The following is a 16,153-nucleotide window of genomic DNA, read 5'->3' on the forward strand; positions in this document are numbered from 1 at the left end:
AATTAATTGAATTTAATTAAATGTTCTTTCCAGCATGGACACAAGGAGACCCTCGCAAGGTGATTTATCCAACAGATAGTCGTGGTCAATTCTGTGGGCAAAAGGGCACATCCAATGAGTAAGTATCAAGGAGAAATTCTCTAGTTTTCTGCAAGAGATTGGTGAATCTAAAAGGCTTCTGGTAGTTTTTGAGGATCTCATCTTTTGAAGGTCTTATTACTCTAAGTTTAAAACAGTCAAATAATTGAGCGTTGATGTTATCCCTTTCTGATATGTGACTGGGTGGCCAGGTTCCAGACGAGTTGGAATAGGATGATTTGAACGAACATGGCACTAAACATATCCAACCAAACAAAGGCTAAAATACATTTGAAGCCCCCACTTAATGGTGGTTATATTTCAGCACTTCCATTGTAATTTTGCATTCAACATCTTGGGGGCAGGTGAATGTTTTATGAAGATTTCATGATAACATATTACAATCATTTTGTAAAACAGTTTTCCAAATTGTGCACAGTCCTCCCGAGACTAAGAGATAACTATCTTAACAATCTAATAATCTCTTTGCCAAGCCAGAAAAATGTCAGTGGTAGCAATCAAATTTTGTTAATACTGGTTCTGTGGGCGTGACTTGGTGGGGGGGTCATTTGACTGAGTGGGCATGGCCAATTCAGCATCACCTTGCTGTGAGTGACATTGAGTTGGCCACGTCCACTCAATCACATGATCCCCACCAAGCCACACCCACCAAGCCACGCCCACATAACCGACAGAAAAGTTCACTAAGTCTTCTAGCATTCAACCTGGCTGCTTCTCTCCTCCTTCTCGGCCTATATACACAGAGCAAACAGGCACACATCTCATGGTGCCAGAAGGGACTCGCCCACACATCATCTCCTCGCAGAAGGTCCCAGCGCCATGAGATGTGTGCACACACTGTGTGTACGTCTGAGAAGGAGGACAAGACTTGGCTGAACTTTTCTGCCTCCCTTCACAGCGGAGCTGCTCGGAAGGCAGCTCCTGTGACCTGTCCTGACTCTCCTGGCCAGGTCTGGCCATAAGCGGCACCGGCAAGCAATGGGATGTGCACATGCAGCTGGCGCGAAGAACAGGCTGGCAACCAGAGTTGATATTCAGCCAGTTCACACCGGATCGGGCGAACCAGTAGCAAGAATTTGGCGTGGGTCACCAAACCGGTAGCAACTTCTGGACGCCCCCAACCCGGTCGCCCGGTTGCTGCTCACTCGGCCCTTCTGGATGCTCGATGCAAGATGCTCGCTCATCTTTTCCGGCTGCTCGATGCTCGCCCCACCCACCCCCGCCCTATATATATTGCCTTCACCACATGGCCCAGCTAATTGCCTCACCAGTTGCCTTGTTGATGCCCGGTCACCTCAGCTCACCAAAGGTAAGCAATTCATGCCACCCACTGACTCTTCGCCTTGGGTCGGGAGCCGGGGTCTCAGGGACACACACTATTCCCTGAGGCACTGGAACTGCCAGCTGCCTCGGCTGGGTCAGGGAATGTGTATTCCCCAGCTCCAGCCTTGCCCCGGAGCCGCCACCTGCTCGCCACCCGCTCTCCCTTAAGTGCGATGTTTCGCCCATTTCCCCCTCCTTCAGAGGCCCTGGCCTGGCCCTTAATCTCCTTTCTCCCCTACATAATCTGTGGCCACGACCTTATCTTCCTCCAGTGGCTGGCTGCCGAGGAAGGCAAGCCAGGGCTGAGAGCTGCTGGGCTCCCCGTCAGCCTGCATCTTGCCCCCTTCACCATGGCAGAAAGCAAGTGGTGGGGGCGACAGTGATGACAGGACTTCAGGCCTCTGTTTTGGTGCAAGAAGCCTGCAGCCACCGCCTCTTTTTCAGCACAAGAAGCCTCCAGCTCGGTGGTGGTATTTGACCAGTTCTGCCCAGTTCTGGAGAGCCAGTAGCAGCAATGAGCAGTGGAGACCGAACCGGTTCTCTCCGTTGCTCTGTGTTTGGCCCAGCCACCTGCCTGGGCTCCCATACTCACTTTTATGGCCAGAATTCGAAGAGCAGCTGCTTTGCGTGATGCAGAATAGCGCTGCAGCGACCAGCCTCGCTGCAGAATAGCGCTGCAGTGACCAGCAGGAGGTGAGTTAGAATGCCTCTGCACCTGCGCAAAGTGTGCGTTTGGTGCGCGCATGCACACAAAGTGTGTGGCACAAACACAAAGCACGCTCACCAAACCGGTGGCAACTTTATTTGAATACCACCATTGCTCCAGCTGCCACCTCTTTGCCTGCTGAAATCGAGCCGGCAGAAGCAGCTGCAGGCTTCTTGCACTGAAAAAGAAGTGGCAGCTGCAGGCTTCTCACGCCAAAAAAGAGGCAGCTGGAGGCTTCTTGCACTGAAAACTACTGACAGCTGGAGGCTTCTCGCAAAAAGTGTCTCCTCCGCACCAAAAGTGTCTCCTCCCCACTTCAGAACGTGAGCAAGGTGGAGGGCAAGCAGGTAGCATGTGGGCAGAGGCCCCAGGGAAGGCCAGAGCCAGAGGGTGAGTGGGATACGGGTGGAAGGATGGCGAGAGCCAGGTCTGAAAGGCAACCAAGCGTCACCATGTCCACCCCGAGGCAGCAGTCTAGGCCGGCCCAGGAGTTGGCACTCGACCAGGGCTTGCAGTGGCAGCAGCGGAGGCATGTAGGTTGGGCTGGGAGTCGACTCGACCGGGGCTTGCGGCGGCCTAGGCTGGCCCAGGAGTCAACTCGACCAGGGCTTGCTTGCAAGCTCACTCAACCAGGGAGATCAGGGCCGCAGCAGAAGGCAGGCAGCAATGGCGGGCGAAGGCAGGCTAGCAATGGTGGGTTAGCAGGCAAGTTAAGGAGTGACTGGGCAGGGTGAGTGGTGGGCAGGCGGGTGGGGCTGAGCGGCGATTGGACGGGCAGGGGCGAGGCCAGCCAGAGATTTGCTGGTTCTCTGAACTAGTTAAAATTTCAGATACTTGTTTGCTTGAATCGGTCTGAACCGGCTGAATACCACCTCTGAAAAATGTGCCTTCAATCTGCAACAACTAGACTTCTTGGGTTATCATATTTCCACAAAAGTCTTCCAGATGGACACCCAGAAAGTCCTAGCTGTCCTAGACTGGCAAATCCCTCACACAGCCAATGCTTCCAATGTATATCCAATTCTTTCCTAGGTTTTGCTAACTTCTACAGGAAATTTATAACAGGCTTTGCTCATAAAGCCAATTGTCTAAGAAAGGAGATAAGTTTGCATCTTGTATTCTGTTCTCCCTCTGCTATAACTCACCTTTTCACCCACCCCCTTGGTACTAAAAGAGATATTAGAAATCAATAAAGAGACCACAGTAGGAAAAAGAATGCTTCCCGCTTATAGCCTAAATTTCAAGGCAGTTTCTTAAAATAGTTGGGTTTTGGGTTTTGGCTTAATTGCATTAAGCTTCTATATCAAAGTTCATACAGAATCGTATGAAAATAGGGCTATACTTAGGTCTCTCATTTTGAAGATATACTTCATTTATAGCTTGCTTTTTCATTCATGCAAGCAGACAAGGAGGTTTATGACAATAATGTAAACTACCACACTGGTAATAATAATACAATTAAAAGAATACATTATAATTCAAATCTATTAGGAGGATTAGCCCTGGTAAAAGCAAGAAAAATGCTTGATACTGACTTCATTTAGAAGTGATATCCAGCCTTTTCCAAAGGATTAGAGGAAGCACCTTCCATATTTTTGAAGCTTTGTATATCATATGGTATCACTTATTAAAGAACGAATAGAATAACAGTTTGTAATATTTTGTTCTTTTTTCAGGCAGAAGCCTTACTTGTTCTACTTCAACATCCTGAAATGTGCTAGCCCTTTGGTGTTGCTGGAATTTCAGTGTCCTACTACACAGGTGAGGTTTTCTCTGAATTTCATCCTTAATACGTTCTCCAAGGGTGTCAAACTAGAAGAGTGTTGTATCGCTTTGTTTGGAATAGATTCATGAACAGGCAAATACATAGATTTTGATATTGCTGTTTGATTTTTGGAATATGTCTCAGGGATTCACCGTCAATCTTGCCTAGGCTGAGAAGCTAAACTGAATTGGACCTGGTTAATACTTAGATGGAAGATTACCAGAGAATAACAGCGTTGTAGACTTTTCTGGTATGAGGAAACATAGTTGCAATATCCTCCAGCCTGTAGGAATAATTGGTGCTTATTGATGGGAAAAGCATGTTTGATTTTGCTTCAAGTAGTTTCATAAGAATTCAGAAGCTGAGATTTGCTGTCACAGAGCTTCTTCACCAATAGTTTATCAGACTTTCAGTTTATTAAACTTTTGTTTATTGATTTGTTTATTGACTTATTAGATTGCTTCTAAAAACAAAAATATTATTTCCCTCAATTGTACTCCCTAGGAACAACTTTGTAAAATAGCTTAATCTGAGGGAGTGGGAGAGAGTGTAGAAGGAATAAGGAATGGCTTTGAAAGACAGTAGGAAGATCCAATAATCAGACAAATGCAGCTTGAACCCAATCCAAGAAACAGATTTAACAAAAAGCCTCAGGTAGGTCTGTCCCTAATTCACACAAAGTGAAGGAGGAAAGCATATTCAGATTTGGAAGATACCGTGTTTCTCCAACAATACGGCCTCCACCAATAGGAAGCCCCAGCATGATTTATTGGCATAAAATCAAATTAAGCCCCTCCCCCAAATTAAGGCCCATATTAAACATGCGAAATGGGGGGGGAATGGTGGGGGGGCTTGCCGTTAGGAAGTACTTTGTTGCATGCCCGGATATGGCGCTGCCTGCGTTGGTGGGGCACTTTACACCGTTGCTTTCCCTTCTCCCTTGCTGCCGTGGCGTTAGAGCAACGCCGCAGCGTTTGGCGCAGCCACGTGCGGCCAGTCAGGGCTCCTCCCTGCAACCGGAGCCCTGAGGCACTTCAGGCACTCCTGTCGCCGCCTTCCCTTTGCCTTCGAAGGTAAAGCGAATTATTTTAAAAACCTCCGCTCATCGCTGCGGCAACAAGGGAGAAGGGAAAACAACGGTGGCGGAAGGTCTCCCGAACATCCAAGCTGTCACCGCCCGCCCACCTGAGGATGCAGGGGGGGGGGAATTAAGTCACCCCCGAAAAGACGGCCTAGCTGTTTTTTCGGGGGTCAAAAAAAAAAAAGGCCTGGCCTTATTATGTGAGAAACATGGTAGCTGTTTTATTAGAGTATTTTTAGATCTATATGGCATCTATTTCTTAATCTGGTCTATTTTATAAAGCTGACAGAGAGAGACTGCTCCAAATTACAGATTAACAGTTGGAAAGGGACCTTGTAGGTCATCTAGTCCAACCCCCCGCCCCCTGCCCAAGCAGGAGTTCTAGAATACTGCATTCAGTTTTTTAATTTTTTTTAATTTTTCTTGTTTTTTACAAAGATATCATTGTGTGAACAGTGTGGCACCAGAGTGTCTTACATTTTAAAACAAATATGACAATATTCTTCATATTTAATACAGTTAACAATTTTAATATTAATACACATATTTTGTTAAATTGTAATCTTCATTATTTGATTATTCACCATTTCAATATCTTATTTTCATGTCAATCTCCATATTCTTTTAGCTGCAAATAAAATATTAATGATATTTGTGGTATTTAACAGACTTATATAATTCTAATAATTCACCAATTTAATATTTATCCCCTTTCTGATTTTTAACTTTGCCATTTTAAAAATAGCCACTTTCTAATCACATTTTACAACTTATTTATTACAAATAAAATAGTATTCATCATATAATAGTACAGTTGTTTTATTAAGTTATAATTTTTTTAAAAAAATTATTGGTTTTTAAAAACAAACATAAACAGACAAAACATAAAAACATCAAGCTGTCTTCCATAGATGTACATACAGTGTGCCGGTTGGTTTACGAATTCTTGTGTGCTTCCATTTTGTAGTCTTCAATTACAATTACATTACATATAATTTCATATTGTAAATCAAAAACTAAATACCTTAGTATCATTATTAATCAATCATTTGACTATACTTTTATTCATTTATGTTTTACAAGATAACCATAATTTACTTAATTTATTGTATTGTTCATATTATCATCCCAAATCTATCCTAAAATCATTTTGTAATTATAATAAGAAAGAAGTACATCTTTATATATTTACCGTGTTTCTCATATAATAAGGCCGGGTCTTATTTTTTTTTTTGAGCCCCGAAAAAATGGCTAGGCCGTCTTTTTGGGGGTGACTTAATTTTCCCCCCCTTGCATCTTGGGGCGGGCAGTGATGGCTTGGATGTTGACCTCGGCATTGGTGGGGCACTTCATATCGGGGTCAACGCAGGCAGCACCATATCCGGGTGTGCAACAAAAGTACTTCCTAATGGCAAGCCCCCCCCACCATTCCCCCCATTTCGCATGTTTTAATATAGGCCTTAATTTGGGGGGAGGGGCTTAATTTCATTTCATGCCTATAAAACAAGCTGGGACTTCCTATTGGGGAAGGCTGTATTGTTGGAGAAACAGGGTAGTATTTTCTAAAAATCTACATAATTCATTACTGTACTTTGTTATCTAACCATTGATAGAAAAGATGCCAAATTTTATAAAATTGTTTATCCTCTTGTTCTCTAATTTCAAATGTCAATCTACTCATTTCAGCACATTCCAATATTTTCTTAATGATTTCCTCCTGTGATGGTATCTTCTCATTTTTCCAGTTTTTAGCAAATACAATCCTAGCCGCTGTTAATACATTTACAATCAGATATTTCAAGTCTTTACTATATATTTCAGGTAAAATTCCCAATAAAAATATCTCTGGTTTCAAGTCTATATGTTTTTTCATCATTTTTTCCAACCACATGTGGATTTTAGTCCAATATTTTTTGGCATCTGCACAAGTCCACCACATATGGTAATATGAGCCAGGTACCTGCTGACATTTCCAACATTTTTCAGATTTGTTCTTGAACATTCTTGCTATTCTTGTTGGGGGAAAATGCCACCTGTAAAACATCTTATACAAATTTTCTTTATATGCTGTTGACATTGTCATTTTATAATTTTGAGACCACAATTTTTGCCATTTCTCTAAATCAATCCCATATCCAAAATTCTTCCCCCAAGCAATCATAGTTTCTTTAACTTGTTCTTCTTCTAGTTTAATTTCTAATAGATATCCATACAATTTTTTAATCACCTTTTCATCAGTACCTGTCTAAATCTTATCTAAGTCAATCAATTTATCATAGAAACCTTCTGACTTAGAATCTTTATCATACCTTGAATGTATTTGCGCATATGAAGACCAATTCATCTTTATCCCTTGTTCCTCTAGCTTTTGCATTGATTTAAGTTCACCCTTTTCATTCAGTATTTCACCATATCTAACTGTTTGTTCCTTTTTGTATGTTATAGGATACGAGAATGCTTCAATAGTCGATAACCAGACTGGAATTTTCAGATAACATTGTCTTTTAACCTTCTCCCAGTTTAACCACAGAGACTCCCGTATATAATGTCTTCTAAAATACCCCTGTTCTCCTGGGAGCCGTTCGGATCATCCAGAGAGTGGGAGGTGCTTCAGTCTGCGTCGTTGTAGGCTGAGCTTAATTACTGAGGATTGCTCCGCCCTTCACCACGTGGCTGCCTTGCAATCCCCAGTTTACGCTCAGCCTTCGTGAGATTAGGCTGTGCATTTCTCCACTCTTTGGCTGATTCAAGTTCCTTTTTAATAGCTATAGAAAAGAAAAAAAATTTCACTTCAGGTTTGCCTTGCGTTTCGGTTCTCCTTAGCCTCTGCGCAATTGGGGTGGCTATAGCAGGGGAGCGCGTTCTTCGCCCCCAGGGGGGATAGGGAGCGGGCGGCTTTCGCGCTCCGGCGCCAATCCTCCCCCTTCCAATTCGGCTCCTTTCCTGCCGCTTTTCGCGCCGCTATTGTAGCGGCTCCACTCGATCGCGCTGATAAGCGCAGCTGGTGATCCCCCCACCGCGACGCCGATCGCCCCCAAAAGGGCGAAAAATTGTCTCGCTGCCTCTCTCGGCCTCCAGGTTTGCCGGAGAGGCTTAGTCTTGCCCTGAGCGGCCCGTTTTTAAAGGGATCGTGGGCGGCCGCCATTTTGGGCGCCGCCACGTTTTCGGGCGCTTTGTAACAGGCCTCTGCGACTGTGAAGAAACTAGTCTTCTAATCATAGGCCTCCCAGCCTGTGAGAACTTACTGCATTCTTAGATATTGGCAAATTGTTGGCTTTCCGCAGCAGCTCAGGGCAGGGAATTGCAGCCTATCCCTCCCGGTGGTTGCCTGGGAGCTCCAGCTGCCAGAGGCCTCACTTCAGCCTCAGGCGTTCATTTGGACAATTGGAGAATTTAACACCGTATCTGGGGTCACTCCCTCCTGGGAGCGCTGAACAGGTCCCGGTTTATTTCTTGTCAAAAAGTATTATTATTATTAATAATAATAATAATGATAATGATAATGATAATGATAATGATAATGATACATAACTATATACATATACATATATATGTTTTCTGAGGTATATATATATTTTCATATATATTATTGGTACTTGGCAATAACGCATTACCAACACTGATTGGATTACATATACAGTGCTTATACGCATGTATATATATTTATATTAATAATTATAACAATAATAATATTGTAGAACTTACATATCTAAATTCCAAAAGGGGGCGCGGGCCAGCTGAAAGGACACCCGGCCTTTGTTGTAGGCCGAAACCTTGGCGAGCCAACCGCCTTAAATTGGAGCTAGAGTCCTTTCTTCTATAATGGCAGATGACAATTCCACTAGAGGCTCTTCTTTGAAGGCCAGATCTAAGTCCTACCACCTGCGCAGACAGGCTAAGGAAGCCTCTAAGGAAACTTCCAAGGCTTCTCAGAGAGACGCCCTAAGGCGTCATAGGGCACTGGAGAAAGAATCTGACAGGCGATCTAGAAAGGCACACCCAGTGCCCCCAGCCCTCCCACCCTCCATTCCTTCTACTCCAGACACCCCCCCTCCCCCAGATTGTTCTTCCCTCTCCAGGCGCAGCTTATCCCTGGGACGCCAGGTCCCCGAATCAACAGCCAGACGGCCGAAGTACTTTCACGCCCACGGCTGCTGGTCTGCGCCAGGAGGAGGCCGCCACTGCCGAGATTTCTGCGCTCATGCAGGCATGGATGGAACGGGCTATCCGCCAGGGGATAGCAGAGGGCATTCAACAGATGTACAGGTCCGGTCCCCCCTCGATGGCGCCCGAACACGACTCGCCATCAGTCAGGTCCTCGCCTAGATTGGACCCTATCCATGGTCAGGTACCTTTATGGGGGGACAGCCCCCTCCCAGAAGGGGAAATGGAGGAGGCTATAGAGGACCTGGATAGGTTCGGGGAGGAGGAGGATCTTGAATGGGGGTCTACACAAGGGGAACCCCTATCGGAGATAGGCCCGATAGAAGGAGACATGTCCGAGGACGAGGGCCTCACTCCCGATCAACCCACCTTCTGGGTTTGTTCAAGCCACACATGCTTAATCACTACTCTTTAAGGCCAAGAACATTTCTGGCCTGTCGGTTCAGTCCTCTCCGGCTCTCCCCACCCCGGCAGAGGGACAAGAGGACGCCATTTTTAGGCAGCCCGTGGTGGAGGCGAAGGTTATTCCGGCCCCACCCATATTCCACGACCTAGTTTCAGACCAATTGGACTCTACAAGAGCTTCCCCTGCCCATCCAGCCAGGACAAGAGGTTCTTTAACCTCGAGCTGAGCTTTTGCAACTTGCTTAACACTCCCGAGGTAGTCAAGCCCTTCGTTGGTTCAGTATCCTCGTCCTCTTCCAGTGACCCCCTGGAAGCCCGAAACCTGAGGACAAAAGGTCCGAACTGGCCTTACGTAGGACTCATCAGGCCGACACTTGGGCCATTAGATCGGCCATGGCCGCTTCCCTTTCACCAGGTCCTCGATCCGGTGGCTCCGCCAAGTGAAACAGCATGTTCCCCCCTCTAACACAAGGGCACATCAGGAAATCGCAAAGTTGACGGCCGCAGCAGAATTCTCGGCCGACGCCACCTACCACGCGGTGAAGTCCTCCGCCCGAGCGATATCCTCTCACGTTACAGCTCGCCGCCTGCTCTGGCTCAAGCATTGGCAGGCGGACATAAAAAACAAGGTTAAGCTGGCCACTGCCCCCATTAAGAGGGACAGACTCTTTGGTGCCGCCCTGGAGCCATTGCTATCCGAACCCCGAAGTAAGAAAAAATTTCTTCCCCCCCCCCCTTTTCGGAGGTCAGAGTCAAGAGCCCCCCAGCCCTTTCGGAGAGGTCCCTCCCGACCCTTCTACCAGTCATCTTTCCAGCCCAGGTATCCGAGACTCCCCTCCTTCCGGCCATTCCAGCCCCAGGATCGAGCCGATCCAGGTGACAGGAACAGGAGGGGCGGCAGCTACAGACGTCCCTTCAGGGGCTCCGGAGGGCAGCCCTTCCGGCGCACCAGATAGACCTCGTCCCTCCCTTCCCATCGGCGGACGCCTCAAGCATTTCGCTGACCGATGGGATTCCTCCACTTCCGATGCCGGGGTCCGGGACTCCATCAGACTTGGTCTCGCGCTTCAATTCCAGCGCACCCCCCCTGACTTCTTTATGGCATCCCCCCTTCGAGGGACCCCACTAAACGCAACTTAATGGATTCAGCCATTCAGCATCTCTTTAGCATACAGGCCATACAACCCGTCCCACCATCCCAGCGGGGGCAGGGGTTTCACTCTCACCTCTTCGTGGTCCCCAAATCCTCAGGGGGATGGAGGGCTATTCTAGACCTGAAACGCCTCAACCGTTACCTGATTTACCGCAGGTTTAAGATGCACACCCTGCAGTCCATTCTCCTGGGCATCAGACAGGGGGATTGGCTAGCCTCTATAGACCTTCAGAGGCGTATCTCCACATTCCAATCCGGCCCTCCCATTCCATATTCCTCAGATTCTGCTACAACCACCACCACTTCCAATATGTGGCCATTCCCTTTGGGATGGCCTCTAACCCGAGGACCTTCACTAGGGTCCTCGCGGCTCTGGCGGCCCACCTCAGGAACCTCCCGGTTCGTCTCCATTGTTACCTGGATGACATCCTCATCCTGTCCCACTCCAGACTCCAAGCAGAGAAGGATGTCAGAGCTACCCTCTCTGCCCTCCAAGACCATAGGTTTCCGGTAACTGGAAAAAGAGCCAACTGTTACCTTCTACACGGATCACCCACTTGGGGGCCGTCATTGACTCAGTTCGGGGAAAGGTTTCCCTTCCTCGGAAAGATTCCTTAGCATTCAGGAAACCATCACACACATCAGACGTTCAATAAGGGTAACACTTTTGGATCTGTCTAAGCTACTAGGTAAAATGGTCTCATGTATTTCCATCGTTCCCTGGGCCCGGTTACATACCAGGTCCCTACAGTGGTTCCTGCTTCCGTTCCAACGGTCCAGCAGTAGCAATTCAAAGGCCACGGTCAAGGTGCCTTCAAAGGTCCTCACGTCTCTCCTCTGGTGGACCAGTCCCGCCATCAACAGGGACATGGCCTCAAGAAGCCCCGACGCCTCACCCTCACCACAGATGCCAGCCTGTCCGGAGGGGGCGCTCACATCCACTCGCCTTCGACACAGGGCAGATGGTCTCAGGTAGAACGGGCATGCAGTATAAACTGGTTGGAACTCCGCGCCATCCACCTGGGCCTACGCCACTTCCTCCCTCAGGTACGTGGGCGGCATGTCCTTATACTTACGGACAACATCACCGCCAAGGCCCTTGTCAACCGACAAGGGGGCACCCAGTCCATCTGTTTGATGAGAGAGGCCGAGCGCCTCTGCCGTTGGGCGGAGCGCAATCTCCTCTCTCTCAAAGCCGAGCACATCTCAGGGGACTTAAACACCCAAGCAGACTGGTTGAGCAGGACCACGGGGGACCAGTCCGAGTGGCGCCTCCACCCGTCACTGTTTAGGGAGGCGACCGGGCTGTTCGGCCTCCCGTCAGTGGACCTCCTCGCATCCCCCCTCAACACTCAACTCCCCAGGTTTTTCTCGAGGTACCCCTCCCACGGGGCCGAGAACTACAACGCCCTCCATTGCCCCTGGCCCACAGGGCTTCTATATGCTCTCCCTCCCGTAGCCCTGGTACTCAGGGCCATCCAGAAGTTCATCTCCAAGACAGCAGAACTGATTCTGATGGCACTCTACTGGCCCAGGCGCCCATGGTTCGCGGACCTCCGCAACCTATCGATGGCCCCTCCCTGGGAAATTCCTCTGAACAGGATTCCTTTCTCAGGGTCCCCTCCAGCACCCGGACCCGCAGTGGCTCCAGCGAGCTGTTTGGAGGTTGAGCGGGAGCGTTTAAGAAAGGAGCAGTTTCGGACTAGGTTATTGATACCATCCTAGCCGCCAGGCGACCCTCCACAGCCCGAATCTTTAATGCCACTTGGAATAGTTTCTGCAAGTGGTGCCAGGGTTTCCAGGTCAACCCGCTTTCACCATCCATAGCTCAAGTGTTGGAATTCCTCCAGAGGGTCTGAGGAAAGGTCTTTCTCCGAACACCCTGAGGCGTCAGGTCGCAGCCCCTTTCAACCGTCATTGCTTGTGGCAATCTGGGGTCCCTTTCCCTCCACCCTCGCATTAGGGCATTCCTCAGGGGAGCCACTACCTGTGTTCCCATCAGTTCACAGATACCCCACTTGGGACCTCAATAAGGTCCTTGTGGCCCTTACCAAACACCCCTTTGAGCCGCTCAGGGAACCCACTCTCCAGTTCCTAACATTCAAGGTTGTGTTTCTGGTGGCCAACTTCGGCTCGCCGAATATCAGAGATAGCGGCCTTGTCGGTGAGGAAGGACCTTTGCATCTTCCATGCCGACCGGGTAGTTCTCCGGCCGGATCCTACCTTCTTGCCCAAGGTCAACTCAGCCTTCCACAGGGCACAGGAACTCACACTTCCGAACTTCTGCCCCAATCCCTCGCGGGAAAGGGAGAAGCCTTGGCATACCCTAGACGTAAGACGGGCCCTCTACATTTACATTAAACGTACCCAGCCCTTCAGGAGATCCGAATCCCTATTCCTTTCCTTTCAGCCCAAATCGTTAGGCCACAAAGTGTCCCCGTCAACCATCGGCCGCTGGATTAGAGCTACTATTTCCCAAGCTTACCTGTCCCAGGCCCTGCCCATTCCCAGCGGAATAACGGCACACTCCACCAGAAGTGCTGCTACCTCGGCTACTTGGGCCACCCAGGTTCCAATTGCTGACGTTTGTCGGGCGGCCACTTGGGCCTCCCCATCTCCCTTTATTAGATATTATAAGATCGACATATTTGCTTCGGCGGAGGCTTCGTTTGGTAGACGAGTCCTCCAGCGAGTCCTCACGGAACCGCAGAGATTGCGGGACCAGACAGACTCCCTCCCGTAGGACAGCCAAGCTTTGGTATGTCCCACTCTCTGGATGATCCGAACGGCTCCCAGGAGAATGGGCGTTGGTTCTTACCTGACACGCCATTTCTCTGGAGCCGTGAGGATCATCCAGCCCCACCCTTATTAAGTTTTCCGTCTGGTGGGGTCTTGTTTCGGCCAATAAACCCTTTAGCATAGTAAGATGAGAGCAAGATCTTCTCTTCACTCTCGACTTCGCGTAAACTGGGGATTGCAAGGCAGCCACGTGGTGAAGGGCGGAGCAATCCTCAGTAATTAAGCTCAGCCTACAACGACACAGACTGAAGCACCTCCCACTCTCTGGATGATCCTCACGGCTCCAGAGAAATGGCATGTCAGGTAAGAACCAACGGCCATTTTAGTTCCTTTGTACCATAAAAAAACATGCCACCCCAACAACAGATTATGTCCTTCTAATGTCAACAATCTAGCATTTCTTAATGTTATCCATTCCTTAACCCACATCAGATTTGTAGCTTGGTAGTACAATTCCCAATTAGGCAAACCAAATCCTCCTCTAATTCTAGCATCTTGCAAAAGTTTTAACTTTATTCTCGCTTTCTTACCTTGCCATATATATTTCAACACAATTTTATTTAAATCTTCAAAATAATCTTTTCCAAGCCTAATTGGAATTGTTTGAAACAGATATAAAATTCTGGGTAATATATTCATTTTGATTGTTGAGATTCTCCCTATTAGTGAGAGTTGTAAGTTTTCCCATTTCGCCAAATCTAGCGCTATCTGCTGTTTAAGTTTAATATAATTATTCTCTTTTAATGTACTACATCTTGCTGTCAAATATATCCCCAAGTACTTGATCTTATTCATGACTTGAATTTTCAATAGGTCTGCCAGTTCTTCCTTTTGTCTTAATAGCATATTCTTTGTCAAAATCTTTGTCTTATCTTTATTTATTTTCAAACCAGCCACCTTTCCATATGTCTCTATCTTTTCTATCAATTTTGATGCTGTTTCTAAAGGGTCTTCTAGGATAAAAACCAGATCATCCGCAAATGCTTGCAGCTTAAATTCTTCCTTTTTGATTTTCATTCCTTTTATATTCTTTTCATCTCTAATATTTCTGTTTAACACTTCCAAAGTTAACACAAACAACAAAGGTGATAGTGGGCACCCTTGTCTTGTTCCTTTTCTTATATTAATAGAGTCTGTCAGCTCTCCCTCTATCATTACCTTTGCTGTTTGTTTATAGTATATAGCTTCTATTGCTTGGATGAATTTTCTAGCAAAACCCATCTGTTCCAACAGTAATAACATGAATCGCCAATTCTCATTTTCAAATGCCTTCTGTGCATCTAGAAATATCAGAGCCATTTGTTTTTCAGGATGTGCCTCGTAGTACTCCAAGGTGTCCAAGATTACTTTCATATTGTCTTTAATTTGTCTCTTTGGCAGAAATCCATTTTGATCAGGATGGATAAAATTATTTAAATATTTTTAAGTCTTTCTACCAATATTGAAGCAAAGATTTTGTAATCTGCATTTAGTAAAGAAATGGGTCTATAGTTCTTAATTTGTAATGGGTCGGCCTCCTCTTTAGGAATAAGTGTAATATAGGCATCTTCTTGATTTAGGTATCTTCTTTAACATAATTTCATTCATAACTTCTAGCAATTCAACGATTCTTGTAATGTTTTATAAAATTCTGCGGGAAGTCCATCTTGGCCTGGTGCCTTTCCATTATTTTGCTTCTTAAGTGCTTCAGTTAACTCCATCATCGTTATGTTGCTTTCTAACATTTTTTCAATCTCTTTAGGTATCTGAGGTAAATTAGCATTCTGTAAGTACCGCTTAACTCTCTCTTCTCAAATATTCTCTTGCATATATAATTTCCCATAGAAATCTCAAATGATTTCCTTCTTCTCTTTGCTACTATGGCAAATTTGGCCTTGGTCATCTATTAATTGGAATATTTTTCTTGATTCTTTCTCCTTTCTCAATTTATATGCTAACCATCTACCTAGTTTGTTTGCGTCTTCAAAGTAGTTCTGTTTAGCACCTCTAATTTTCTGTGCTAATTCTTCTTTTTCTATTGGACCTATTTTGTGTTTAATTATATCCATTTTTAACTTGATGTCCTTTTTCTGTGGCATTTTCTGTAGCTCTTTTTCAAGTCTTTTGTGCTCATCCCCTAGGGCCTTAGTGGCTAGCCTTTTCATAATATTCCTTTTCCTTGTGTAGTCTATTATCAAGCCTCTAGCATATGCCTTCATTGTATCCCATACATTCTGAATTGATGTATCTTCTTTTTTATTTTCTCTAAAGAAAAAGGTCAATTTTTTCTCCATCCACTGTGTAAAGTCTTTTTCCTTTAAAATAGTATTATTTAACGTCCATCTAGATCTTCTTTTTTGTCCTTTCCATTTAATTGTCATTGGATTGTGATCTCCCAAGTACTTGTTTCAATATTTATTTCTTGAATGTTAGGTATTAAGTCTGTTGACATCCATATCATATCTATTCTGGACCATGATGTGTCTATTTGAATAGAAAGTATATTGTTTAGTTTTAGCATTTCTTTCTCTCCATGTATCTTTTAAGTTTATTTCATCTACCATTTTAAAAAAAGATTTAGGGAGAGTCTTTCTGTTTTGCTTTGTTGTTTTCTGCGCTGTATAATCCAATTTGTTGTCTACAATTCCATTAAAATCTCCCATCATAACTATATTAGCA

At 46.1% G+C, this 16,153-nt stretch overlaps 1 protein-coding gene across 7 annotated transcripts in view; it reads left to right on the plus strand.

Moving 5' to 3' along the window:
- The window catches only part of SLC44A2 (solute carrier family 44 member 2 (CTL2 blood group)), a 222,631-nt gene that overhangs the window by 121,173 nt on the left and 85,305 nt on the right, over positions 1-16,153 (plus strand). For all 7 annotated transcript variants that reach the window (XR_015747901.1, XM_087957087.1, XM_087957086.1 and 4 more), the window contains exons 4-5: positions 34-118; positions 3,805-3,889. Coding sequence is in view for 6 of the 7 variants with exons in the window: in XM_087957087.1 (XP_087813213.1) it covers positions 34-118; positions 3,805-3,889 (170 nt within the window). In the remaining variant the exon portion in view is untranslated. The remainder of the gene's footprint in view (positions 1-33; positions 119-3,804; positions 3,890-16,153) is intronic.

This window comes from Notechis scutatus, chromosome 2, assembly GCF_049901735.1.
Source record: "Notechis scutatus isolate UNSWTSFEM ecotype Mainland chromosome 2, rNotScu1.2, whole genome shotgun sequence".
NCBI lineage: Eukaryota > Metazoa > Chordata > Lepidosauria > Squamata > Elapidae > Notechis > Notechis scutatus.